The 27440-nt window shown below is 41.3% G+C and overlaps 1 protein-coding gene across 1 annotated transcript in view; it reads left to right on the top strand.

Moving 5' to 3' along the window:
* LOC134749961 (bromodomain-containing protein 4-like) overlaps positions 1 to 27440 on the top strand; it is a 107441-nt gene that overhangs the window by 66937 nt on the left and 13064 nt on the right. The window contains exons 12-22 of the mRNA XM_063684999.1: positions 1019 to 1178; positions 1806 to 2001; positions 19502 to 19721; positions 20101 to 20219; positions 20692 to 20977; positions 22481 to 22634; positions 23178 to 23354; positions 24326 to 24574; positions 25196 to 25582; positions 25943 to 26123; positions 26838 to 26991. Coding sequence (XP_063541069.1) covers positions 1019 to 1178; positions 1806 to 2001; positions 19502 to 19721; positions 20101 to 20219; positions 20692 to 20977; positions 22481 to 22634; positions 23178 to 23354; positions 24326 to 24574; positions 25196 to 25582; positions 25943 to 26123; positions 26838 to 26991 — 2283 coding nt within the window. The remainder of the gene's footprint in view (positions 1 to 1018; positions 1179 to 1805; positions 2002 to 19501; positions 19722 to 20100; positions 20220 to 20691; positions 20978 to 22480; positions 22635 to 23177; positions 23355 to 24325; positions 24575 to 25195; positions 25583 to 25942; positions 26124 to 26837; positions 26992 to 27440) is intronic.

Here is a 27440-nt window from a genome sequence, read left to right as displayed (position 1 = left end):
CGTGATTACGTTGTTACTTGTTAATTGGTCAGATTTTAATGATGTTCAAATACTCCGCGTTGAGCGTTGATTGGTGGTGCCTGTTCAGCATATTATATTGCGAGGATAAAATATTTTTAATGCGATACTTATCACCTTTTGGCCCTAAAGTTACACAGTGACGTGTTTAAGGAACGGATTAACATTAAAAATGGGCAAAATGGCATGCGCAATCATTATAACTATTAAATTAATAAAAAACCCTACGCTGTTTATGCCAAAAACAAAAACCATTTTATTTTGGAATTTTTGGAAGAGGCTAAAAAAACATTGAAGTCGGTCCATCCGTTGGAGAGTTACGATGCCACAGACAGACAGATAGGCAGACAGGCAGACAGACAGACAGACAGACATTGGCGTCAAACGTGGCTGTCTGACATATCATCCTGTTAATCCGCTAGAAATCAGCCTAAAATCCTAATCCCCTCCCTACCCGGGCAGGGGTAATTAAAAGAGTGGCGGTTTCCGCTAATGATGTTTGCCGTGGCGCGTTTGCGCAGCGCCCCTTAATCATTCATTACGGCAGAGCAGACTAGCGCGGCGCGCGGCTTTGGCTGTGGTTTATGTAGTATAGTATCAACTTTGGCTAATATATTTCATACTAATATCATAAAATAAATTATTAGCAATCACTTAGAAATTGTTAATTATCGAGCTGAGTTTTTTAAAGGATTGTACCCACAGGTTTTTATAGGGTCGGGTATGACACCCATGGATTTAATCTTCCTCAGGCTACAAGTAACTGCTTATTATTAGGCGGGCTCTAAGTTTGTTTGGAATCGGTTGCATCTGCGTTTTTGCCGAGTTTAGTGTTTTTACATTTAAATTAAAAAAATAATGATCAACCATTAAAAATCTCTTACTGTTCTATATGAAGCCGACAATTGTCATCCTAGGGATAACGGTTAAACATTGTAGTATTGTGAATAGATAATACGAGTATTTGCTAACCTTTTTTTTGTTAATTTTTGTTAAACAGTACGGAAATCACCCGCACGCCGCCCTTACCACCATCGCCGCCGCCGGGGTCGTCGGCGCCCCCCGCGCCGGCGCCGGCGACGGCGGGCGGCGCCGTGCCCGCCGGCAGCCCCGCGCCGCCCTCTCCGACGCCGCCCCCGCAGCCTGAGCAGACGCAAACGGTCAGTTTTGTTTTCTAAACGTAATATTGTACTATATTTTTTATATAAAATATTATAAATGTTGTTTGCTTGCCAGTTGGCTCAAATAAACATGACACGAAAGTGTCAGATGGGTTGGCACGTTAGTTTGGTTATCCTAAACACAAACTTTTCATGAAAGATAGTTACGCTCTTACGCCATCGAGTCGTGTTAAACAAATGCGGTGATAAACCTTACCTTCGTATGGAACAAAAATTATTATCTGAGCTTGAAACTGAGAGCTTACATATTAAACTGCTTAGGTACGTCAAGATCTTATTGATAAATCTACTGGAATCCTAGAGTCCGCACGACACTGGCTTGACCTAGAGTGAGGGCTATTGCCAACCAAATTGTAATACCTTGTAAGTGAAACTGATTTGTTTTATCCTGTATTTCATGTATGCCTGGTACCGAAATAAACTTTTGTATTTTTTTTGTAAAATTGTTGATGGTTAGGGTCTAGCGCCCCTTAAATTTACTGTTTTTAAAATAGCCATGCTTTTTAATATCACAACTAAATTAGGGGCGCAAATTTATGCAGCGCTAAATTTGGGACATTCAAGAAATAAAGACCTAGTGTTCTCATCTTACATGTTTCTCAACAGACCTCCTCAACGCCCCCAACAACGTTAACAATAACGACAACGTGCTCGCCCTCCCCCTCACCAATCGTGACGGTGACGCCCGCGCCGACGCCGCCGCCGGCGGTCGCGCCGACGCCTCCCGCCGCACCGCCGACGCCGCAGCCGGCGCAACCGCCGACGCCGACGCCGACACAGCCGGTGATGACGCCGGAGACAGGTACGAAAAGCACCCATTTTTAGGGTTACGCCGAAACAAAAATTCACCGACGAATTCAGTAGCATTATCTTATTCTTTTTTAGGGTTCCGAACCCAAAGGGTCAAAACGGGACCCTATTGCTAAGACTCCGCTGTCCGTCTGTCACCAGGCTGTATCTCAAGAACCGTGATAGCTAGACAGTTGAAATTTTCTCAGATGATGTATTTCTGTTGCCGCTATAACAACAAATACTAAAAAGTGCGGAACCATCGGTGCGCGAGTCCGACTCGCACTTGGCCGGTTTTTTTTGGTGGCCCTTAACTGCGCTGAGAAGCTCGCGGTTTTGGACCCCCACCGTATTACAAACACGCTTATTTATTTGTTTAGAGGGACTCATAGTTTGTTTATTTTTTACGGATTCAATACACAAACAACTATGAATTCAGAAAGGAAAGTTTATATAGCAAACTAAATAAATGAGTCACGCTCAAATCTATTTTTAATAAAACCTTTTTAGGGTTCCTTACCCAAAGGGTAAAAACGGGCTCCTATTACTAAGACTCCACTGTCCGTCTGTCTGTCTGTTATGAAGCTGTATCTCATGACCCGTGATAGCGAAATTTTCACAGATGTATTTCTGTTGCCGCTATAACAACAAATACTAAAAATTGAATTTGTACGGAAACCTCGGTGGGCGAGTCTGACTCGCACTTGTCCGGTTTTTTTTTTTACCAATATTGGTGACCAAAAACTTAAATTAGTCAACGCCGAAAGATTAAGAATACACCCTAAGTATTAAAACATCCTATATACAAAATATAAAAAAATGGAAATTTTGAAAAAGTTACATATCGCCTTTTTTATATGCCTTACAAAGTGTTGAACGTTTCTACATAATTATATGATAATTATATAGATTTCGTGAGTAAACCTGCGAAGTGAACCAACAAATTAGCGTCTCGTTTGCTTTGGCGTAATGAAACGCGGCTGGATTAATTAATATACTCGCTAATTATCTCGCTTTTTGCGCAAACTCGATATTGACGCGGGAATCCGGGCGTTTCATTACTTTTAATAGTATACAGGGTGTCCATTGGACAAAGCCGAAATGTACATATGCATTAGGGTATTTAGAATCAGTATATCTTTTTTATTTATGACATTAATAAGATTCTGACTTTTGACAAATGTCATTATTGCCGCACATTTTCGAACAAGTTGTTAAAAACACTGCCAATGGTTAATACAGTATGTTTCTTATTGTTGTCGATTATTGGAATTAATTTTTGTATGACAAATTATTGTTTTTATCTTTTGTTCTATTAAAAAAATATATTAACGTTTGAGAGTTCCTGAGAAGTAACCCTACGTGGAATTTCAGGGTTTGTCCAATGGCTAAGGTCACCCTGTATAGGTACAATTATGGCAATTTTAATTAACTTTTTGAACGCCAAGAATTAAAGGCGTCATAAACTAGTTGTGTCCACAGCGCCATGGCCATATAGGTGTTATGATTCTGACGTACGCTGTCAAAGTAACCTTCACACTTTCAAGTGAATCGCTTAACTTCAAAGTCGGGTAAATCCAACTGTCAGATTTTGCGATTTTGGTATTAAGCGTCTCCGGCAAGCTCGGTTCTCCATACAAACCTAGTTCCGCTCTCATTTTAAAACGAGTAGCTAGTTTGCTCTGAAACTTTGTACTTACAATAGGATAAAGTATATCTATGTCTGTCATTAGTTTATGTAGCTTCAGATACCATAGTTAAAAAAGCGAATTTTTTCATACAAAACTTGTTTTCGCTCTATTTCGTTTGTTTTATAAACTGAAGCTATATACACTAATTACAGACCTAAATATACCTCATGTCATTGTATGTGCAAAGTCCCCGGCAAGCTCGGCTGAATTTCACCTTCCCATACAAACGGAGTTTCGTTCTCATTTTAAAACTACGTGTTGGAATGCAATTAAACTTTGCACATACAATGACATGAGGTATATCTAGGTCTAAAATTAGTTTATATAGCTCCAGCTTATAAAATAAACGAAATAGAGCAAAAACTAGTTTTGTATGAAAAACTTAAATTGGCTGTATTTTTTAACTATGATATCTGAAGCTACATAAACTAATTACAGGCACAATATACCTTATCCTATTGTAAGTACAAAGTTTCAGAGCAATCTAGCTAGTTTTAGAATGAGAGCGTAACTACGTTTGTATGAAGAACCGAGCTTGCCGAGGACTCTTAAAAACGATAGCGAAGCAAATCGAATAAAACAACGCAACGTCATTTAAACATATATTTAACATTGACAATAAATCAATTTAACCTACGGCCCGTAAAATAAGCTCGTTTCATCACACGCGACGCGAATACTGATATGTTTCCTTAAAGTTCACTACTCTTAAGAATTGAGAAATAACCCGACCAATGTCACTTAAAAACTTTGGCACTAAAACACTTTCAAATGAAAACTAACACTTCGACATCTGAAAAATGTAGTCTTTCTACAACTTAAACATTAACTGTCCGGCGTTAAGCGGCTCTAGGTGTCTCGTCGTCGCTTTATTTTCAAAGAGTTAAAGACTGTTTTCCATTTTGAAAAATGCAGAATTTTTGGGGCTTTACTGTTTCCAAATACATCTTGGAACTTTAGGAACTTGTCATACTAATCGTAGGTCCTGTCGTCTTTGTTTTGTTGCTTTTGTAAACACTTTTGTTTAAAATCGTTTTCCATCGAGAATAAAATAACTTTGCATTTTTGCGTCCACTCGTGACCACTTTTGACGAGATCTTGGCAACCAATAGCTTTCTTTTCGATACTTCTTTATAATATTACTGTTTCGCCAACTCTAGTCTCAAAAACAAAAGCGACAGAATTTTTAAATATGAAAATTTTGTGATGCGGTCGGATTCTTCAATCTATTAATCCTAATTAACACCAGAAGTCGACGGCTCCGGTTCGCCGGACAGATTCACGGCGGCCTCCTCCTCGGCGTGGCATCTCTTCCTGTGCTTGTGCACGAAGTAGTAACTCGGGAACTTTGAGCCGCACGTCTTGCACGGATAGTACTGGATGGTCGTCCGCGTCTTACGATGTCGACATGGCCAGTTACGATCAGGGGACGATTCGCTCCAGGCTGTGTTCAGGACGCGACTGAATCGGACGGGGCCGTCGCAGGAAGCGATGTCTAAGACCGTGCTGGATGGGTGCCTGTTGTCTATCTCCGGTTCGATGCGTTCGACGTCCAGCTCGCTAGAGGCGGTCGAGGATGGCGACGGTGCTGGTGGTGTGACCGGGGAGGGCGCTCGGGCGCGGCGCGGCACGGGGCGGTGGGCGCCGGGCGGCGGCGCGGGGCGCGCCACGCACGGGCTCGGCCCGAGCCACGCGCGGTACAGCGACAACATGCTCCGGCCGCAGCCGACAGCGGACTGCGAGCGGGGACTCGTAAGCCGAGCCTTTTATAGGGTTGGTTAGGGATGTGTGGTTGGTATCCTGGTCAAGGCACCAAGGGTTCTAAGAACGACTCTAGCAATAGTAGTGAATCTAAGGCCGCCTTTACACCTGTAAGTTTTACTTACGGAAGTCACTTACGTAAGCGACTTACGATAATTTTTCAAGTGTAAACAGTAATTGTAAGTGACTTATTGTAATTTCTCACAGCTTACGTAAATTGGAAAATTACAGGTCTAAACACGTTCGAGTTTGTTTACGGAAGCGACTCACAGCTTATCGAACTAAATTGATAATAATAAGTTGAGAATATCCGGTCCAAAACGAAAACAAAATAAAAGCTGGTCACCGGACGAGGTAGAAACTTTGATTACCTACTGCTTTTGAGAAACGTGGCGACTGTGAGAAGGCATTTTATTACTGATTTGGGAAGCAAATGTAAATGGGCGTGTAATAATTTTTGCAAGTTTAAACTTACACAACTTACGTAAGCATTATTTACGTAAGCATTTATTGCAAGTGTAAATGCAACCGTAAATAAATTATGTAAATATTACGTAAGCAACTTACAGGTGTAAAGGCGGCCTAATGTGTAGTAATTACAGTCGGAAACGAAGTCAAACTTGCCAAAGTATAACAATATAGGTCAGAAATTTTTGCGATGAAAATAATTTCTACAGGTTTTTATTTTAATTTATATATGCCCTTTAAATCACGGTACTATCTAATAATTAATTATTCGATTGCCTATGTTGAGTTGCAGAAATATTTCTTGTAATATTTTTAAGAGATTTATCGATGTGAGTAAGAGGCTTTTCTGAAGATATGGATTACCGCTAAGGTTTTTTACCTATTTTTTTAAGGTAGGTATCTCATATTTGTCCCCTTGAATTAATTTTTGAATCTGTTTGAACGTGTTGCTTAAAATCACCATTTCCAAGCAATTTAAAACTTACGTACCAATTTTTTTTTTACAAAATTACCTTCTAGTTAATTCATACCCCAATATTCAAATAAAGCGTCGCCTAGGGGACAATCAGGCAAATAAAAGTTGATTGTTAGTCTATATCCCGATTAAAACGGGAGCAATCTTTATATTCTGTCCCTAGGGACCTTACAGCGACGTGGGGTCGAGATTGTTTAACTGGTTATGTTTGAGAGGAAAACATTGTGTTTTGAATATGAATTGTTATTGGTGTATTCTTGAAATTTAGAGGGGTATTTCTGTTTTTTATCTATATTAGTTGTGTTTTCGCCAGTCTTTTAGGTAGGTAGGTGATAGAACTCATATAACAAGTATAGCAAATTTTACAAGTATAGCAAAAAAAACTGTGGTAGCGACAGAATCATTGCCGTGCGTATTCAAATCGAGGATAACGCGTTTCTAGCTTTTAGTGTTTACATGCCGTATGACAGTAACAACAGTGAGGACCTAATTAATTTCACGAACTGTCTGGGAATAATTAGTGCCGTTATTAATGACAGTGACGTGGAGAACGCGTTTATCTTAGGTGATTATAATGCACACCCGAATTCACGGTTTGGTAAAGAACTCGACAATTTTTGTAAGGATGAGCAATGGATATGCGCTGACGTGAAATTGTTAGGCGGTCAACCCGATACATACACGTACCTGTGCGAGGCGAGTGGCGCGCGCCGGTGGCTCGACCACTGCGTGACTACCTCTGCGGCGTGCGAACTGATTAAGTGTGTGCGTGTGGACAACGACGTGTGCTGGTCGGATCACTTTCCGCTGTATATTGTAATTGACATGACTGTTATGATCAAAAAACTTAACCAATACCCTTCTAATAATCTAAGTAAAGTACTCTGGAACAGCAAGAGTAAAGAGCAGTCATTAAAGTATGCGGAAACGTGCTATTATGAATTTAAAAATGTAATTTCCCCTGGTCATTGTATTGCCTGTGATATTAGCATAAGTAATAATTTAAATAATTATAAGTTAATATTAGATGGTAGATATAATGAGATAGTGAGTACTTTACAGAATGCAGCCGTTCGTACCTGCCACCGCCGTCCTCGGACCGGTTCAACGAGGAGGAGTCAGGTCGCTGGGTGGAATCATCATGTCAGGGAATCTCATGAGATTGCTAAAATGCATTATAAATGTTGGACGGTAGCTGGCAACCCTAGTTCCGGTATTTATTACGAAAATATGCGAAATAGCCGTAAAGTATTTAAAAATAAATTAAAATGGTGCCAGAAAAATGAGGAGCAAATAAAAATGAATATTTTGACTTTAAATCGCGCTAATAATAATTTTTCAAAATTTTGGAAAGCGACAAAAGCTCTAAATAGTAAACAAGGGTTGCCAGCCTCAGTCAACAATGTTAGTGAGCCTAAACATATAGCGGATATGTTCGCCTCTCATTTCAAGGTTACGCCCTTGAGCGTGGAAGGTGTGCCCCCGTCGGGGCTTTCGGTTCCGGTGACCCCTCACGACAATAACCTCGTTTTTACAATGAGAGATATTGCCAATGCAGTAAAAAATATGAAGCGTGGGAAGTCCCCGGGGCACGATGGACTTAGCGTGGAGCACATCTTCTACGGTAGTGATGAGCTATATCGTGTCCTAGCTGATTTTTTCAATGCTTGCCTAGCCCACTGTTATCTTCCTCCTGACATGATGAAAACAATAGTTGTTCCTATTGTTAAGAATAAAACCGGCGACCTGTCTAGTCTTAACAATTACAGGCCTATCTCTCTGGCTACGATAATCGGCAAAGTGCTCGAGAGGCTATTACAACCCGAATTGACTAGGAATCTTAAAATTGATCAGGCGCAGTTTGGTTTTCGTCCAGGACTTTCAACGGATTCTGCAATATTAGGTCTGAAGTACACAGTGAATCACTATGTTAAAAGAGAGACGTCAGTGTACGCGTGCTTTTTAGACCTCAGCCGCGCTTTTGACTTAGTCAACTATGATTTGCTGTGGAAAAAGCTTTTCACGTCTGGAACACCTCCCGAGGTTGTAGGTCTGTTGAGGTTCTGGTACGAGAACCAAACTAACAATGTAAAATGGGGTGACGCACAGTCTAACGACTACAGGCTAGACTGTGGAGTGCGCCAAGGTGGGTTGACATCTCCGGACCTATTCAACCTATATGTCAACGACCTTATCGGGGAGCTGAGAAGCTCTAACGTCGGTTGCCACATTGGTAACGTATGTGTTAACAATCTGAGCTACGCAGACGATATGGTGCTTCTTAGCCCCTCGATAAATGGTCTTGTAAAGCTGCTTAAAATCTGCGAACACTATGCCAGTACGCATGGCCTAAAATATAACGTGCTTAAGACCGAAATGCTCGTTTTTAGGTCAGGGAAGGGTCCGGAGGTGATACCTACGGTGTGTATGAGTGGTGCGCCAATTCGGGTTGTAACGAGCTTCAAGTACTTGGGACACATCCTGAGCGAGTACTTGAAAGATGACGCCGATATGGAGAGGGAGCGCAGGGCTCTCGCGGTTCGGTGCAACATGTTGGCTAGACGGTTTGCGCGTTGTTCGAGTGAGGTAAAGGTGACCCTGTTCAAAGCCTTTTGCCAATGTTTTTATACTTGTCAGCTTTGGAACAGGTACACCAGGCACTCCTTCAACGCGCTGAGGGTACAGTACAACAACGCCTTTCGTATTCTGTTGAAACTACCGCGTTTCTGCAGTGCGAAGGGCATGTTTGCGGACGCGAGAGTCCCTGACTTTTTCGCCATTCTGAGAGCCAGGTCGGCTGCCTTCCGGGCGAGACTGCTAGCCTCTAACAATGAAATTCTGTCACTGGTAGCTAAAGACTACAGTGACGAATTTAACAAACATTGGCGTAAACTGCACCGGTCCGAGAACGGCCATCTTTAGACCATAAGTTTGTAAATGTTTTATTTCATTGTTTTAGGTTGTAAGTTTTAGTATTTTGCACTGTATTTTTTGTTTTTTTTTTTTTGTAAATTGTAAAAATTGGGTTTCTTGCCTGCCAAATAAATTTATTATTATTATTATTATTATTATTATTTATCTTTTTTCCTGCGGTTTTATTATCTTTTCTTCTCTTTAAGCGTGATTGAATTAACTTACAAATTGTTAAAGCGTTTAGTTGATATCAAGCCCTTCTAGTACTCCATTTTGTAAACTAACAATACCATTCACTTTACCGGAACCTTCGAATATTCTTCGTAAATAAATTATTTTCATCACAGCTAAGAATAGAGGTTCGATTATAATACCTACTATATACCTAGTCGTCAAAAATTTTGACTTTTGACTTGAATTTTGACTAAAACTTGTCACGATAATATTAATTCACCTTATATTGCTGGTCCAGAAACGTTATCGCTAGGTACTAGGTGCTTACTTACTGACCCAGACATGTAAAGATGATTGAAACTGTCAGGTGACAAGAAATCAAGTTTGTAAAGCAGGCGCCTGGATTAAATACTGCTTAGTGCTGTTTCATTTGTTATAGTCTTGGCTGCCCTTTAGGCCTTTACAATACGCCTTCTAGAAGTACCTACTATTTCTTTCTGATCTTGGCTATTCCCCGCATATCTGAGCCCCCAGGGCCTCTCCCGAGAATTGTTTAAACGTTGTCCTACGCAAAGAATCGCGACAGCGCATGAATATTTTACACCCGGACCGACTTCGTATTTATTTTACTATATTTTTTCTGTTATTACAAATTGAATCAATATTTTTATTCCTCATATTCCTGGGGGACGGTTTGTAGTGATGTGAAGTGTCCGGATTTGTATTTAAGTACGTGACTTAGAATGAGTTTTAGTGTGAAACTCTTTCGGGTTTTTTTTTCGTAAATGCTAATCAGATCACCTATGTGTCCTACGTAACCTGATAAAAAATAGGTGTTGTATTTTTTTAAATGTCTTTTTGTAAATTGTTTGATGAGATTCAAAGATTCAAAAGATTTATTTGTTCAACATAGGTAAGTTACAAGATATTAAATAAATATTTCAGTATCACTATGTCGTGCCTATTGGCATACAAATTCAATAAAAATACACATAATAATAATAATATCACAGAGAAACAATAATAGTCAAAACAGGGTTATGTCATGCAGTAAATTTTAATTTGGTAATTCAGTCAAAAATTCTGTTATAGAGTAATATGCTGTCTCGGTGAGAAAAGCTTTTAGGTTTCTTTTAAAAACATTATCCTTGTCTGATGAGATTTTATAGTAATAAAGAGCTTTGCATTCCGCCCATAGAATAATGTCCCTCTTATTTTAACAAACCATGACATAATATCGCTGTCCTCGGATGTGGTCTCGGTAGCTCAATTGGCAGAGCATGGGCTAGTGATCCAGTTTCGTGAGCACGAGTCTCACCCGAGATATTGAATTTTCTACTTTTAATTAATTTCTAAGCGTAACTAAAAAATAAATTAGGAGAAAATAATTTGAAATTTAACTATGATATTGCAGGTACCTATAGATAGTGTATAACTACTATTACCTGTAATCCATACTTCCATACTAATATTATTAATGCGAAAGTGTGTCTGTCTATCTGTTACCTCTTCACGCTTAAACCGCAGAACCGATTTAATTGAAATTTGGTATAGAGATAGTTTGAGTCCCGGGGAAGGACATAGGGTAGTTTTTATCACAGAAATCATCCTTTAAGGGGGTAAAAAGGGGGGTGGAAGTTTGTACGGGAAATCGATAAAAAGCAGATTAGATAAAAAATAAGCTACCCAAATTACTAACAGTTTTTATCCCATAAATCATCCTTTAAGGGGGTAAAAAGAGGGGTGGAAGTTTGTACGGGAAATCGATAAAAAGCAGATTAGATAAAAAAATAAGCTACCCAAATTACTAACTCCACGCAGACGAAGTCGCGGGCAAAAGCTAGTTGTAAATATCTAAACGCCGCGGTCGTGGATGTGCTAAACCGAGCCAGCATCCCGCGGGACGCTCTAAGTGAATTAAGTGTTTGCTCGGTACAGTTTATCTTTTGCTGGAATACATTCATTTATAATAATGTATAAAATAGATGCAGAGATTTGATGTGTATAGATTAGTTTTATATATATATATATAATAGTATAATACAATTATATACCTAATAGTATTAAGCAAACGCGGATCGGACCGCGCGAACTCGCCAACTATTACATAAACCAAAGAGGTTTACAATAGTGGCATACTGGCAAAAGTTGTATGAATATTTAAAGTGAATAAATAAATAAAAAAAAAATTAAAAAAAATTACATGCAATTCAAGAAGCTTTCTGATTTCATTTTATATTCTAGCTGACTAAGCTGTCGTTTTGTAATTAAATATCGTTACAATCTGTTCTTTAGATACTTTTTTGAAGGAAATGTAAAAACTATTTGGGCTTTCAACGGATGAGTTATGATTTTATGGTGGTTAACAGATTTTACGCGGAGGCAGTTTATAGTTAAATTTTTCGTATTTAACCTTTTTTAGGGTTCCGTACCCAAAGGGTAAAAACGGGACCCTATTACTAAGACTCCGCTGTCCATCTGTCCGTTTGTCTGTCACCAGGCCGTATCTCATGAACCGTGATAGCTAGACAGTTGAAATTTTCACAGATGATGTATTTCTGTTGCCGCTATAATAACAAATACTAAAAAGTCGAGTCCGACTCGCACTTGTCCGGTTTTATATTTTACGATCACTGTTCATGCCCACCGATAATCATTTTAAAAAGATGCAACTCGTATACAATTTTAATCAAACAAAGACGCACAACGTAATATTCATTACGTAAATAAACGTCAAAAAGGGGCGATGTATCGCTGATCCGGGACTTAATCCCGTCACCGTAATCCCGGACCGTACACGGAATAGCAAATCATCCATTTGGACAATTAACCGCTTTGTCCAAGTGATTACAGGGTAATTCGGGTTTGCGACGTTCAACCTCGACGGTTCTAACGATTTCAATAAAATTTGCCATATGGCAAAATAATATGGCATTGATTTTGGTTTTCGGGGGCGAAAAATCGATCTAGCTAGAGCAAGGTCTTATCTCTGGGAAAACGCGCATTTTTGAGTTTGTATATGTCCGCCAGATATTTAGGAAAATTACACGACTGGACCGATCGGCCCTTATGAACTGATCACACCGGAATTTACCGCATACGTAATCACGTGTCTTATGCGTTGCGTTTTTGTCTTACATTTTGCTATGTAAACGGTGCGTCAACGTCTTTGCTCAGCGGTGTAGACGATGCTTAACTTGCAGAAAAGAAAACAAAAATGTTGTTTATACCCAGCTTTTTACTTTATTTTAATAACCTATAATTTCATAGTCGTAATACAAACTAATACTTAGGTAAACAATAAACGTAACCTAATGGAATGATTGGTCTTGAGTGTTTGCCTTGTAAAGTTGGCTCCCCACCGTCCCGGCGGGCGTGTCGCTATTTGCGACCAGCCGAGCGCGACAATTTAACGACTTGCAAACAGGGACATCTAGGGATTAAACGTTTGACGAACTGCTTGTTACATGGACCTTTACTTATATATTACTCGTATAAGAAGCCAATGACATGAATAAAAAGCTCCTTCAAGAACAGGAAGAGATTGAACAGCAATTTGAGCGTGTGGTTCGAACACAAGTCTCAAAACGCAGCTTGCCAATCAGGATGTTGAATTTGAAGACATGCAAGGGCAGCGGGATGAACTTTACCGCTGTTGATCGGTTTCAGCAATGTCAGTAGATACACGAGCAGGCATTGCGACGCCTTTAGGACCTGGAAAAGCAGCTGGAGGAGTCGGAATCAAAAAATACTTGCAATTTCTGCTCCGGCCAGTCCGGACCGCCCGACAATAATTTAAGTATTTTTGCTGAACCTAATAGTTTTGAAAAAGGTTTAGTCAATGACAGCACAGGGAGCTTCCCAATCGTGGGAACTGTAGGTTTGACAAGTTCTGTGCCTATATAGGGCAGTAGATATACTAGTCACACTAAAAGAATCCAAAAAAAATTAAAAATATTTAAAACTTCGCGTATTATTAACTTGAAACTGTCAGCGCCATTTTAAAATGTAGAATTTCTCTCATATTTTTTATAATTATCTCCAGAATACAATGATTTCCGTTATTATTTTTGCCTATGTGCGTAATTTCATTCATTGTTCGTCTCATTCTTTCCTCTCTAAATTTCGAGACTTATATACCTAATCTCTTTATACACCTATAGTGGAGCCGTTAACCACATATAGTACGATGAATTTTATCGACAAATCACCCCCCACACCTATGTTTTTTCTCAACCATTTTTAAATTGCACCCCTTTAAAGTTTTATGGCGCCAAACACGACTGCACTTGGTTGATGTGCCATAATCTGTCCATTTATCTGTCGTACATTTTAAATATTCGTATGTCGTTCAAAATATTCCATGCGTTTCACAATGTAAGCTAAACGAGTAAACTATCGTGCACCGCTACGCTAGCCCAACTTTGATAAACGCTCATAATACCTGGACCGCATAATAGCTAGACTCGCTCGTAAGATCAATACGGGAGTTTGCAGAGCGGCCAATTACAGCTTGTACACAGCTAGATCACTGGGATTCACTAATTGCCCTGTTTTACTGTACATATCTTTACAATCGAGTGTTTCAAAAATATCTTTACATTTAAATAAGTTTACACACAGTTTGAGAAAACACGCTTACAACACATATGTCAGTTATAGCTTTTCACTTAATGCACCAAACTTATCAGAGGAGGATCATCTCCCTCGCTGTGCCAGAATCTCTGTTTTTTATACTAGTTAAATATAGTAAAATATCTTGGTTTATAAACTTCCTAAGACCAGCGGTATTAGCCTCTAATACCTCTCGTCGATATTCGTCAAAACAACAGCGATAGTAGTAGAACGAACAAACAGACAACTTCAAGAGCTAACCCGCTTGCTGCATAATGAAGCAAGCTGTCGGCAAAGTTAATTGTCGCCGAGTTAATGTTGCAACCTCAGAACAAACCGAGTTTAGCACCGATTGTTCGTCCCAATGTTCACTGTCAATACCTAATGGGGTTTTATCAGAAATTTTCTTATTGTACGGAAAATCGAAATGGAAAATCGGACGAAACGCAAAAAAACACATTATTTAGTATGGACATGTGGTCAAATAAGAAGAGGATCTTTATTAGGTGAATTTATCGTTTTTTTAGAATAAATAAATTAACTGAAATAGATATCATAAGCTTAAGTTACACATGTTTTTTTTGTCTATAGTAGGTATATAACATCCAGTTTAGTTAATAATTTTTGTCCCTTCAATTGTATATTTTAAAGATACACTAATACCAACAGTATTGAGACTAATACCCATGACGACAATCGCTAAAACAACACACCAAAATAGTTGTATAAATTACACGAGCTAACCCGCGCGCTTTTTTGTCCCTTCGATTGTAGATTTTAGAGATACACTAATACCAACAGTATTGAGACTAATACCCATGACGACAATCGCTAAAACAACACACCAAAATAGTTATATAAATTACGAGCTAACCCGCGCGCTTTTTTGTCCCTTCGATTGTAGATTTTAGAGATACACTAATACCAACAGTATTGAGACTAACACCCATGACGACAATGGCTAAAACAACACACCAAAATAGTTGTATAAATTACACGAGCTAACCCGCGCGCTTTTTTGTCCCTTCAATTGTAGATTTTAGAGATACACTAATACCAACAGTATTGAGACTAATACCCATGACGACAATCGCTAAAACAACACACCAAAATAGTTGTATAAATTACACGAGCTAACCCGCGCGCTTTTTTGTCCCTTCGATTGTAGATTTTAGAGTTACACTAATACCAACAGTATTGAGACTAATACCCATGACGACAATCGCTAAAACAACACACCAAAATAGTTGTATAAATTACACGAGCTAACCCGCGCGCTTTTTTGTCCCTTCGATTGTAGATTTTAGAGATACACTAATACCAACAGTATTGAGACTAATACCCATGACGACAATCGCTAAAACAACACACCAAAATAGTTGTATAAATTACACGAGCTAACGCGCGCGCTTTTTTGTCCCTTCGATTGTAGATTTTAGAGATACACTAATACCAACAGTATTGAGACTAATACCCATGACGACAATCGCTAAAACAACACACCAAAATAGTTGTATAAATTACGAGCTAACCCGCGCGCTTTTTTGTCCCTTCGATTGTAGATTTTAGAGATACACTAATACCAACAGTATTGAGACTAATACCCATGACGACAATGGCTAAAACAACACACCAAAATAGTTGTATAAATTACACGAGCTAACCCGCGCGCTTTTTTGTCCCTTCAATTGTAGATTTTAGAGATACACTAATACCAACAGTATTGAGACTAATACCCATGACGACAATCGCTAAAACAACACACCAAAATAGTTGTATAAATTACACGAGCTAACCCGCGCGCTTTTTTGTCCCTTCGATTGTAGATTTTAGAGTTACACTAATACCAACAGTATTGAGACTAATACCCATGACGACAATCGCTAAAACAACACACCAAAATAGTTGTATAAATTACACGAGCTAACCCGCGCGCTTTTTTGTCCCTTCGATTGTAGATTTTAGAGATACACTAATACCAACAGTATTGAGACTAATACCCATGACGACAATCGCTAAAACAACACACCAAAATAGTTGTATAAATTACACGAGCTAACGCGCGCGCTTTTTTGTCCCTTCGATTGTAGATTTTAGAGATACACTAATACCAACAGTATTGAGACTAATACCCATGACGACAATCGCTAAAACAACACACCAAAATAGTTGTATAAATTACACGAGCTAACCCGCGCGCTTTTTTGTCCCTTCGATTGTAGATTTTAGAGATACACTAATACCAACAGTATTGAGACTAATACCCATGACGACAATCGCTAAAACAACACACCAATAGGTGCCAGTAGTAGTATAAATTACACGAGCTAACCCGCGCGCTGCCGCTGCATGAAACGAGTTGTCGGCGAAGTTAATTATCGCCGAGTTATATTGCAAGTTCAACAAACCGAGTTTAGCGCCAATTACTGTGTTGGGATAGTTCGAATGTTAACTTTGTCAATAACGTGGATTGAAGAGACTCCTTCAAGCGTTTTGTAAGGAGAAACGGATTATAGACGTTGTTAAATGAAAAAACAGGTTTAAAAAAATCATTTCCCTACGACATTAAGAGTCAAAATTTAACAGTATGGAACTTTTAAGTTTTAGGCAAGTAACTAGGAATTTTTAATATCGCACGCAAATCCTTCGATTATATATTTTATGTAGGTATTTGTTACCGTAGCTCCCAAAGGCGGCTTCTTTTTTGTTAGAAAGATTATTTGATCGATTTTAATTTTGCGACAACCGGTTTATATAGATTGTGTTAGAAATTTCATGTTTGTAAATGTAAAATAATATTACATTGAGGTCTTGTTTGATTACGAACATGAAACTTAAGAGGCCGTAGTCGATTTTGGAGCAAAAATGTAAAATTGATAGATTTAGTCGTTGAAATTATACACCTTTTGTTACCTTATTGAAATAACAAGTACTGGTTTCTCACGTCTTCTTATCTTGCCTTTTATATCAATTTTTTTTTAAACAGACTCACTAAATTAGTTTGTCGGTATAATCCGTAACATAGTTTGTTGGTATAATCCGTAAATCTGAACCGGACCCGACAGCCAGAATACAATATTGCACGTCAAGGTACTCACAGTGCGTCGGCCGTCAATTTACTAGGATTTACGATTCGTAACTGTATCACGTTGATAAATTCTACTAAGTATTGTTGACAATTGATGTTACATACTTTTTTTAAGTTGGCCGTCGTTGTAAAGGTGTATTTAAATGGCCAAGTAACCTATGGAACGGCAAATATGAGTATTCTTTGTTTATGTGGTTGATCAACAGGCACATGCCTAATGCTTGATTGGGTTTTTATCTATAGTTGGTCAAACCAATTTGTCAGTCAGTAACAACCAGGAAAATCATATTCATCCCTTTCTTTTGGGCGCTAGTACTAGTGTAAGACAAAGATGGTATGATTCTCTCTGTCTATGTTTGAAATGAGACAGTCCTTTGACAAACTATATTATGATTGTGAATGTTAAGAAATTCACGCTTTGACGAGTATATAAGAGACCAGAAGATCAGAACAGATAAATGCTCACCATTCCTTTCATACTTAGAATACAGCTCGATTTTTTGCATTAGCCAAAAAGTACGAAACAGTCAGTCAGTATCAGTTTTTTTTTGTATTCGTGATTGGGTTGGTTCTATAGTAGAATTTGTTCATTATGTATGACCTATTCACCTAGCAGAAAAGCTCGCTAAGGGTTAAAATAAAGTTTCTGTAGGTTAGTTATGCAGTGCAGGTAACAATGTACGTTCCATAATGTACAAACAAATCTGGCTTAATCCGTAAATCAGAATCAGGCGGACGGGCAGGCCATGCAATATTCACGGCTGCTGCTATTGCAACACCAACGACCAATATACAGAGCAACAAGCGTTCGCTTCATACAACCAGTGAACCCATTAGGAGGAATTTGACAAATGTTCAATGAATTGAATCCTATATAAGTATACAGGGTGGCTAAAAAATAAGAGCATACCCGTTGCCAGGGAGGATTTGAGATTATACTGAGCAATTTTTACTATGGGACCAACCACGAATTCGCGAGCTTTCGCCGACGCCGAGCTCACGGAGATCCGCCTCCACTCCATCCGCCCAACGATATCTAGGACGACCAACAGGACGGCGTCTAGTTGGTCGACCCAAGTAGGCCCTTTTGGCTGCCCGATCTTCACCCATCCTTTCGAGGTGGGCAAGCCAGCGGAGACGATGCGCTTTGAAAGACAGAACCTACTTGTGGGCAAGTTATGTAAAAGCTTGTAAAAATTAACACAAGCCTTTTTATACTGGTTCTTTTGAGTCGCTCAGTGTATCCACTATCCACTGGGAACCAGGCCGCGCCGCTCTGCTCGCAATTTGCAAGCCAAAGCAGATTAACAGAGCTTAGCTCTCATTATTTATACCGGCCCGATTATCGGTGAAGCACGAGATTTAACCGGTATTTAATATATCCCATCCCAGTAAAAACAGCATTTAATGTGACAGGGGATTAGCGGTAATATTGTTGAAAGCAGATCATTAGTAATTAAAAATTCAAGGTCAGAGTGTTGAAGACCGGCATATAAAATGTTTAGTTTCCTCATATATTTTACTTATGTATCTATACGTATAAGTACTTCGCTCAGACACAGTCAGAGAGGAAGAGCTTCTCTCCTTCTGTTCTAATTACCTTCAGTGAGTGGAGTGTGTACAAAAGCGAGTGTTAGAAGCGACGAAAGAGCTTTTAGACGGCCCGATACACTCCCCCCCCCCTATACATTTATTATGTGCAAAGTGAATTGGCAGTTTTAACATTTTAATTAGTTCAGTTCTAGGACTTTTCGATATTTAGTTAATTATTTCTGTAATTGTGTTTCTCTTATTTTTTATGTACAGTAAAATATATACATATTTCGTCATCATCATCATATATTTATGAGTTAGACTCTTGTCGGTGGAGCTATTTCCGTGCATGTCGGTCCTTGACAGCCTGATACGACACGACGTTGAGTTTTTCCTTTACTTCATCTATGTACGTTCTCCTTGGTCTCCGTCTCCGTCTCCTTGCCTCAAAATCTCCCTTCGTGTCGTGTCGTAGCAGGTGTCCAAGCATCTTTCCTCTTCTGTTTTCTATGGTTCTCAATAAACTCCTCTTCTCTCCTACTATGCGTTAAACCTCTTCAATGGTTTTCTTCTCCGTCCAACTGACCACACATACATACATGCAAATTTCTTCAGGGAATTTCAAAGTAAATATCTTTTAAGTAAAATTGTCATATCATTAATTTTAACTCGTAACTCCTAATGTCTTAAAGATAGTTCTCCAATCATTCCTTGTCTCAGTAACGGACTGACAAATCACAACACTACTTTCTATGTCTTAAAACTGTCCTAACTGTAGTTTCTCTATTGTCTCCAGCCGTGATCGAGCGCATCAGCACGCCGTTAACGCCGGGTGCGCCGCCGACGCCAACGCCGACGGCGACACCAACGCCCACGCCGGCGGCGTGTGCCGTTTGCGGCGCCGCCGGCGCGACGCGCGCCGTGTCACGTTCCCGAGCGCTGTTCTACGGGCTGCGGGAGGACGCGGCGGGCAGTCGGGTGTGCGACGCTTGCCACACGAGGTGCGTCCGCTGCAGGTGAGCCATGCTTGTGTCAGTACGCCTACGCCGAAAGTAGGGACGCTGTATGCATGCGATGCCATGCGCGCCGTTTCCTGTCATGGCTCCAAGACTCCGCTGTCCGTCTGTCACCAGGCTGTATCTCATGAACCGTGATAGTTAGACAGTTGAAATTTTCACAGATGATGTATTTCTGTTGCCGTTATAACAACAAATACTAAAAAACAGACTAAAACAAATATTTAAGGGGTTCCCATACAACTAAGTCACGACTTTTTGGCCTTTTTTGTAGATAATGGTACGGAACCCTTCGTGCGCGAGTCCGACTCGCACTGCCGGTTTTTCTGAAGGCTTCATTTCTCCAGCTGTATCTAAAAGATGATTATATTGGTTGCAGGTACACATGGTGTCCATCGTGCCACGGGCCAAAGGTGCGGGCGAAGCGACTGCGGCACCTACCGCCCAAGTGGCATGACCTCTCGCCTGAAGTCAAGAAACCTCTTCTGGATGAGTGGAGTAAGTTTGTTTCTTTGTCTTTTTGACGGTTCTCCGAAGAAACAGTTTGTTTTTATACGCTCGGTATGCCATATTTTATACTCATGCCCAACCCAGAGCTTTTAAATCAGCCGAGCATCTCTTTTTTAGGGACCCTATTACTAAGACTCCACTGTCCCGTCTGTCTGTCTGTTACCAGGCTGTATCTCATGAACCGTGATAGCTAGACAGTTGAAATTTTCACAGATAATATATCTCTGTTGCCGCTATAACAACAAATAATAAAAAATAAATTTGTACGCTAAACCCTCGGTGGGCTAATCCGACTCGCACTTGTCCAGTTTTTTTAGCTTAGATTCGTCACGTCATCAACCGTAAAAAAGAAATCTTTATTTTATAATTAGCTGAATACATGACTTTCTCATATAAAAGATTACAGTCTAAATACTTGACATATTGTAGCTTCCTTTCTGACAAAACAATTCTTCCGCAGACATCCCGAGCGACCTCAGCAAATGCTGTCTCAGCTGTTTCAAGAAAATCACCCGCTGGCTCGAAACGGTCGGCGAGCACCCAACCCCGGACCCGACCGAAGAAGAGGCGTCCAGATTCAGAACCTTACTCCGAGAACACGGGACGTCCTGGGAAAAGATGGCCGCCGGCAGCGTGAAGACGCCGGCTAGCTTCAAGGCGTTCTACTTCACGTATCGGAAAAAACTGCAATTAGACGCTTTGGTGGCGGAGCGACCGCCGCCGAAGGGCAGCGATACGGATGATAGGTATGTTTGTTTTGCTATTTATTATGATAATATATAATGTATTTATTGTGTTATAGGTGTTTGACGACCGGTCTGGCCTAGTGGGTAGTGACCCTGCCTGTGAAGCCGATGGTCCTGGGTTCGAATTACGGTAAGGGCATTTATTTGTGTGATGAGCACAGATATTTGTTCCTGAGTCATGGGTGTTTTCTATGTATTTAAGTATTTATATTATATATATCAGACAACGGTCTGAGTACCCATAACACAAGCCTCCTTGGGCTTACCGTGGGCCTTAGTCAATCTGTGTAAGAATGTCCTATAATATTTATTTATTTATATGGTTAGTGCTGACTGGTGACATATAGATAAGCTGTACGGATATGATGGTCAGACTTGCCAGGGTGATAAAGACATTATTCGTCACTTTCAATCATGGGGCGTTAAAAAGTGATAGGTGTTTTATCACGTGGATAACTCCATCCATCATGTTCATGTGTCCGCTGATAATGATTTCGTATTGTTTTGCCTAATTATTTCAGTGAAAAAATTAGATACAGAGTTGAAAGGATCTGTATCTAGCAGCTCCTTTCAACTGTTTACATCTATAAGGCATTCAAGACTTCAACCTAATCAGAATCGTATGGTTTTACAGCTGCTCCTTCTTCGGTACCCTTGATTTGCTTTTCCTCACATTACATGCTATATACCGGCCTCCTTACGACTATAATCAACCCTAGACTAAAATACCATTTTGACTCTACATATGGCTCTACAATCGCTCACTGTCTTACCGAAACGAGATTGTAATGTTCCTTAAATTAAATAGTGTATATTGTATTGTACAGCGTGCTCAGCTCCGGAGACACGGACACGGCGAGCGCGGAGAGCCCTCGGCCTCCGCCGCCGCCCGAGCCGGCGCCCGCGCGGCCGCGGCGCGACGAGTACGACTCCAGTGCGACAGAGACGGCCGACGAGGAGAACGACGCGCCGCAGGCTAAGGTTTGTATTGTACAGCGTGCTCAGCTCCGGAGACACGGACACGGCGAGCGCGGAGAGCCCTCGGCCTCCGCCGCCGCCCGAGCCGGCGCCCGCGCGGCCGCGGCGCGACGAGTACGACTCCAGTGCGACAGAGACGGCCGACGAGGAGAACGACGCGCCGCAGGCTAAGGTTTGTATTGTACAGCGTGCTCAGCTCCGGAGACACGGACACGGCGAGCGCGGAGAGCCCTCGGCCTCCGCCGCCGCCCGAGCCGGCGCCCGCGCGGCCGCGGCGCGACGAGTACGACTCCAGTGCGACAGAGACGGCCGACGAGGAGAACGACGCGCCGCAGGCTAAGGTTTGTATTGTACAGCGTGCTCAGCTCCGGAGACACGGACACGGCGAGCGCGGAGAGCCCTCGGCCTCCGCCGCCGCCCGAGCCGGCGCCCGCGCGGCCGCGGCGCGACGAGTACGACTCCAGTGCGACAGAGACGGCCGACGAGGAGAACGACGCGCCGCAGGCTAAGGTTTGTATTGTACAGCGTGCTCAGCTCCGGAGACACGGACACGGCGAGCGCGGAGAGCCCTCGGCCTCCGCCGCCGCCCGAGCCGGCGCCCGCGCGGCCGCGGCGCGACGAGTACGACTCCAGTGCGACAGAGACGGCCGACGAGGAGAACGACGCGCCGCAGGCTAAGGTTTGGTCATGCAACCTTTTTTCTGTGTATGATAATGATAAGTATCCTGCGGTGGCAGCATGGTTCCATTTTTATCGCATGTATGCCCGTCACTTTCTCACTTACATACTTGTTAGAACGTGACAGGCATGGTGACAGGTAATAAAAATGCGACCGTGCTCCCGCCGCTGATCGATATATGTCATCTTTTTTTCGAGAACGATTTATTCTGCGGATTTTAAATCAAAAGGTTTTAAATTTAAGGTTAAAAACAGGATCAAAGTTCGAAGAAGTGTGCGACGATGAACTTAAACCGTCAAAAATTTAAAACTTGTGAACTTTGGGGACCCAAATTTTAGTAATATTTCATACATTTATATATGTAAGCTGTGAAACAACTAAGGTGGCCAATAGTCGCCAAGTGGGCACCCGCAGTCGTAAATGAGTGAACCAAATTTAAACATTTTTTTTCTTTGATTTTTCAAAATGTTCATTAGTGTCTAAAATAGTGAATATGGTATGTAAGACAGTGTTCCATAAGTAACGCAGTATTTTATCTTCCAGCAGGCCCCCGCCCCCGCCCCCGCCCCCGCGGTCCCCGCCCCCTTGGCGGCGGCGCCCTCGCTGCTGCGCAACGGGCCGGGCGCTCCGCCCCTTACCGTCAGAGACGTCGTGCTCAACATGATCGAGATCAGCCTGCTGAAGAACAACCAGCCTGTTCCGCCCAGCGTTAAACCCAAGGTCAATAAAAAAACAATGCAATACAATACTCTTTATTGCACAGTTTACAATACATGTCCATAATCAAATAAAGACTATTTGACAGAGGTAACAACAGGCGGTCTTATCGCTTAAGAACGATCTCTTCCGGACAACCTTTGGGTAGCGGAGACAATAAAATTAGAATATAATAGTAAAATAAAAATGACATGTCTCTTTTAGAATGGTTCTCAGATCATATATGAACGTAGAATTTATTTAGGGTGTGATTTTAACGCTATACTTTGAAATTATGTTGGCTAGACTGAACGTTCACTTCATACTTTGAAATTATGTTGGCTAGACTGAACGTTCACTTCATACTTTGAAATTATGTTGGCTAGACTGAACGTTCACTTCAGCATCAGTCAACTGATATAGTGAAATTGATATGACTAATGATAATATGACAATCATTAAAAAAAAAATGCAAAATGTTTTTAGTCTAATTTTTGGGTTCACAGCATTTTGGCTGCATAGTGAAAGTAGTTCAGTGTGAACTACATAATATTTCTGACAACATATGACCGAACCTTTTTGTTATGATATAGGAGGCAAACGAGCAGACGAATAGTCTGATGTTAAGCAAATACTGACACCAATATATATATACACTATATAATATATTGACGACCGGTCTGGCCTAGTGGGTAGTGACCCTGCCTGTGAAGCCGATGGTCCTGGGTTCGAATCCCGGTAAGGGCATTTATTTGTGTGATGAGCACAGATATTTGTTCCTTTATATATATCGATTGATTATATATATCGTTGTCTAAGTACCCACAACACAAGCCTTCTTGAGCTTACTGTGGGACTTAGTCAATCTGTGTAAGAATGTCCTATAATAAAAATAAAATAAAAAATATACACCCGAAACACCAGAATGGTTACAAAAACTGTATGATAGAGTTACCTAACTGTTTAGTAACCCTGCCGTGTATGTATGTATACAGGTGACCTCGCACGCGCCGCGCGAGACCCTGGCGACGCTCAGCGTGGTGAACAGCGGACACGTGAGCGCACCCCCGCGCTCCCCCAACCGCCCCGCCACCATCACCCCCCTGCAGCCCGACGCGCCCAAGGAGGGGGTGGTCGTGCTGCACATCGAGCCCCGGGACCAGCGGGAGCGCCCCGAGCCGCTGCTAGACCTCAGTGTCAAGAAACCGAGGCATGACCACGCGTTCCCTCAGCCTGGCAAAACGGTTAGTATACGAAAGAAGGCTATATTACAGGGAATTCACAGATAATCTCCAACCCCCTCGCGCAGTCAGACGCCCCCGAAAAGGGTGTGATTATACACATAGAGCCGCGAAACTCGAAGGAACTACTGGGGCCGTAAAAAAAAAGTAATTTATTGTCGCAGTAAAGAAAAAACAGTAGTAGGTACAATAAGCTTAAATTACAACAGTATTTTACAAGTAGGAACTAACTATATATTTGACATTTAGAACTAACTACAACTTTATTTAAAACTATATATTAGCCGTTAATTTCTCTTCAATAAGATTTCGAGTGGAAAAACTCACGACCGACTCAAAACCGTTGGGTCCGTTGGGTAAAGATAGCCTGATTAGTTCAACAACAACAACTGCTCCTGACAACCAACCACCAACCTTGTTATTTTAGCACTTCAAATACCCTGGAACACAACTGCTACATAAGGCCAATAGGACGTTATCAACATCTCAACCCTCATATCGTATATATCTTATCTCAACCCCTCTGTAACTATCGGCTACCTACCAATCTGAAACCCCGATCACGCACAAAGATTCAACAGTAATTACACAGCTTCCTTATGCACATGTTTCATCTCTCCACAGGTATCAATATCTCAACCGCAATACCGCAACTCAGACTTCCAACAACAATACCGTCCTCTAGAGCGCGAATCTCCAACACTATACAACTCCAAGCCAAAACCAGTCGCTGCTGCACCACGTCCGACCTTAAAACCCGCGCCGAACCCCAAGGGTTCCATAACCTTAGGGACCCCGCTCGAGTCCCGCTACGAGCCGCGACGGACCCCGCCAGATACCAAGCCCGGGTCCATAACGGCCGGGACCCCGGTGCATGGCACTCATGGACACCATTTGCCGGACAAGCAGCGGTTTCACGAGATGTATAATAAGAGGAAGAGTCCTGGTGGCGCGTATTATCCTGGAGCGCAGAATACGCAGAGGCCGCAGAGTCCGCAGTCTTTCTCACCGGTTAGTATGTCATGTTTTCAAAATTACTTGGCACTTAAGTTACAAGTTTTAGGAAATACTGAACGTTTGAAATAAAATGTGTACTGAAAAAATTGGCCAGAATTTACCCAAAACGGGGATAGTTTTAAGTCTAGATTGTTTGTCCAAAATAATAATTAATTGGCTAGGGAAAAAAACTTGGTAGGTAACAATTTTTAAGATTTGATTTAAACGGATTTGTATACAAAATTAATTTTCTCTGAATTTTTTATTCGCATCGATTCTCAGTTTCATAAAAATTGTGACTGTTGTTTGGTATTCATTATTTTTAAATACAATATTTGGCATTCATTATTTTTAAATACAATATTTTTTATACAGAACCCCGCCTTCGGTCGTTACTCGGGCATGGACCAGCGTCAAATCATCATGGCAGACTTCATTACATCAAAGCAAATGCCGGGCGGGGCGAGAAGAGAACGGGAACGACCCGCTTCGCCTTACTCGCAGCCTTCTGTTATACAGAGACATTCGTACCATGTTCACCCTCCTCCTCCACCCGGTGAGTTACATTTATAGTTTGTCAAAGGACCGTCTCATTTCAAACATAGACAGAGAGAATCATACTATCTTTGTCTTACACTAGTACTAGCACCCAAAATAAAAGGACAGGTATAGTTTTTTTTGTTCTTACTTACTGACGATTTGTCTTGACCAACTATATTACCGTTACTTTGGCATGGAACCTCAATCAATTCATTATCGACGACCGGTCTGGCCTAGTGGGTAGGGACCCTGCCTATGAAGCCGATGGTCCCGGGTTCGAATTCCGGTAGGGCATTTATTTGTGTGATGAGCACAGATATTTGTCCCTGTGTTTATGGATGTTTTCTATGTATTTAAGTATTTGTATATTATATACAGGATGGCTAAAAAATAAATGCATTCCCGTTGCCAGGGAGGTTTTGGGCGAAAAATAAATTACTCTCCCATCCAAAATGGCCCAGCCAAAATGTATGAAACGCCCACATTTTTTTTTCGCGATTTCGGGGCTCGGTCCCATAGTAGAAGTTGCTCAGTATAATCCCAAAATCTCCCTGGCAATGGGAATGTACTTATTTGTGTAAGAATGTCCGTATAATATTTATTTATTAATTTTATTTATTATGGTAGACTGCATCATATAGTCGAGTTTTATTAACTTTTTTTTCTCCTTAACTTCTTTTTATATTGTCAAATGATGGGGTGATTTCATTAGCGTGTTTTTTTTAATCAGGTCACGAAGCCTTCACGTCGTTGGTGGACGCGGCCGTGTCGGCGTCGGCGCTGCCCGTGCCGCGCGGGCAGGCGCAGGTGCAGCACGCGCAGGCGCAGCACGCGCAGGCGCAGCAGGCGCCCGACGCCAAGCCCGACGCCAAGCACGACATGAGGTTACTTTCATACATAGACATAGTATATACAAGTAGACGCGCCACCGAGCGACCGGGGGCGAGAGAAACAATATTCATATAAAATTTAGGCAGCATGGGATTTCTTCTCTTTCACTCTTATAAATTTCGGTATTTCGCCATCGCCTCCTACCTATGATGCCACCCGGTCGGTGATAAGGACGAAGCATGGCACTATTTTCTCTTTCCTCTTATAGGAATCGCAATAAGACTATCTTTCTCTATCAAAGAGTGTCAGGCCCTTGCTTTCATATGAGGATCAGTTTTAAACTTTAAAAATGAAGTGTGTGCGTGTAATTTTTACGCGCGATTGAAGTAAAACTTCTTTGACGTTTATCGCTATGTTGGCTCTTTGACGTGTGTCCTATTGTGCGCGTGTCACTACTGAACGTTACTTCCGTCAGAAAAAAAATCCGAGTTACCGTCTAGTC

This window comes from Cydia strobilella, chromosome 19 (genome assembly GCF_947568885.1).
Source record: "Cydia strobilella chromosome 19, ilCydStro3.1, whole genome shotgun sequence".
NCBI classification, from domain to species: Eukaryota; Metazoa; Arthropoda; class Insecta; order Lepidoptera; family Tortricidae; genus Cydia; species Cydia strobilella.
This window is presented reverse-complemented; position numbering and strand designations above follow the sequence as displayed.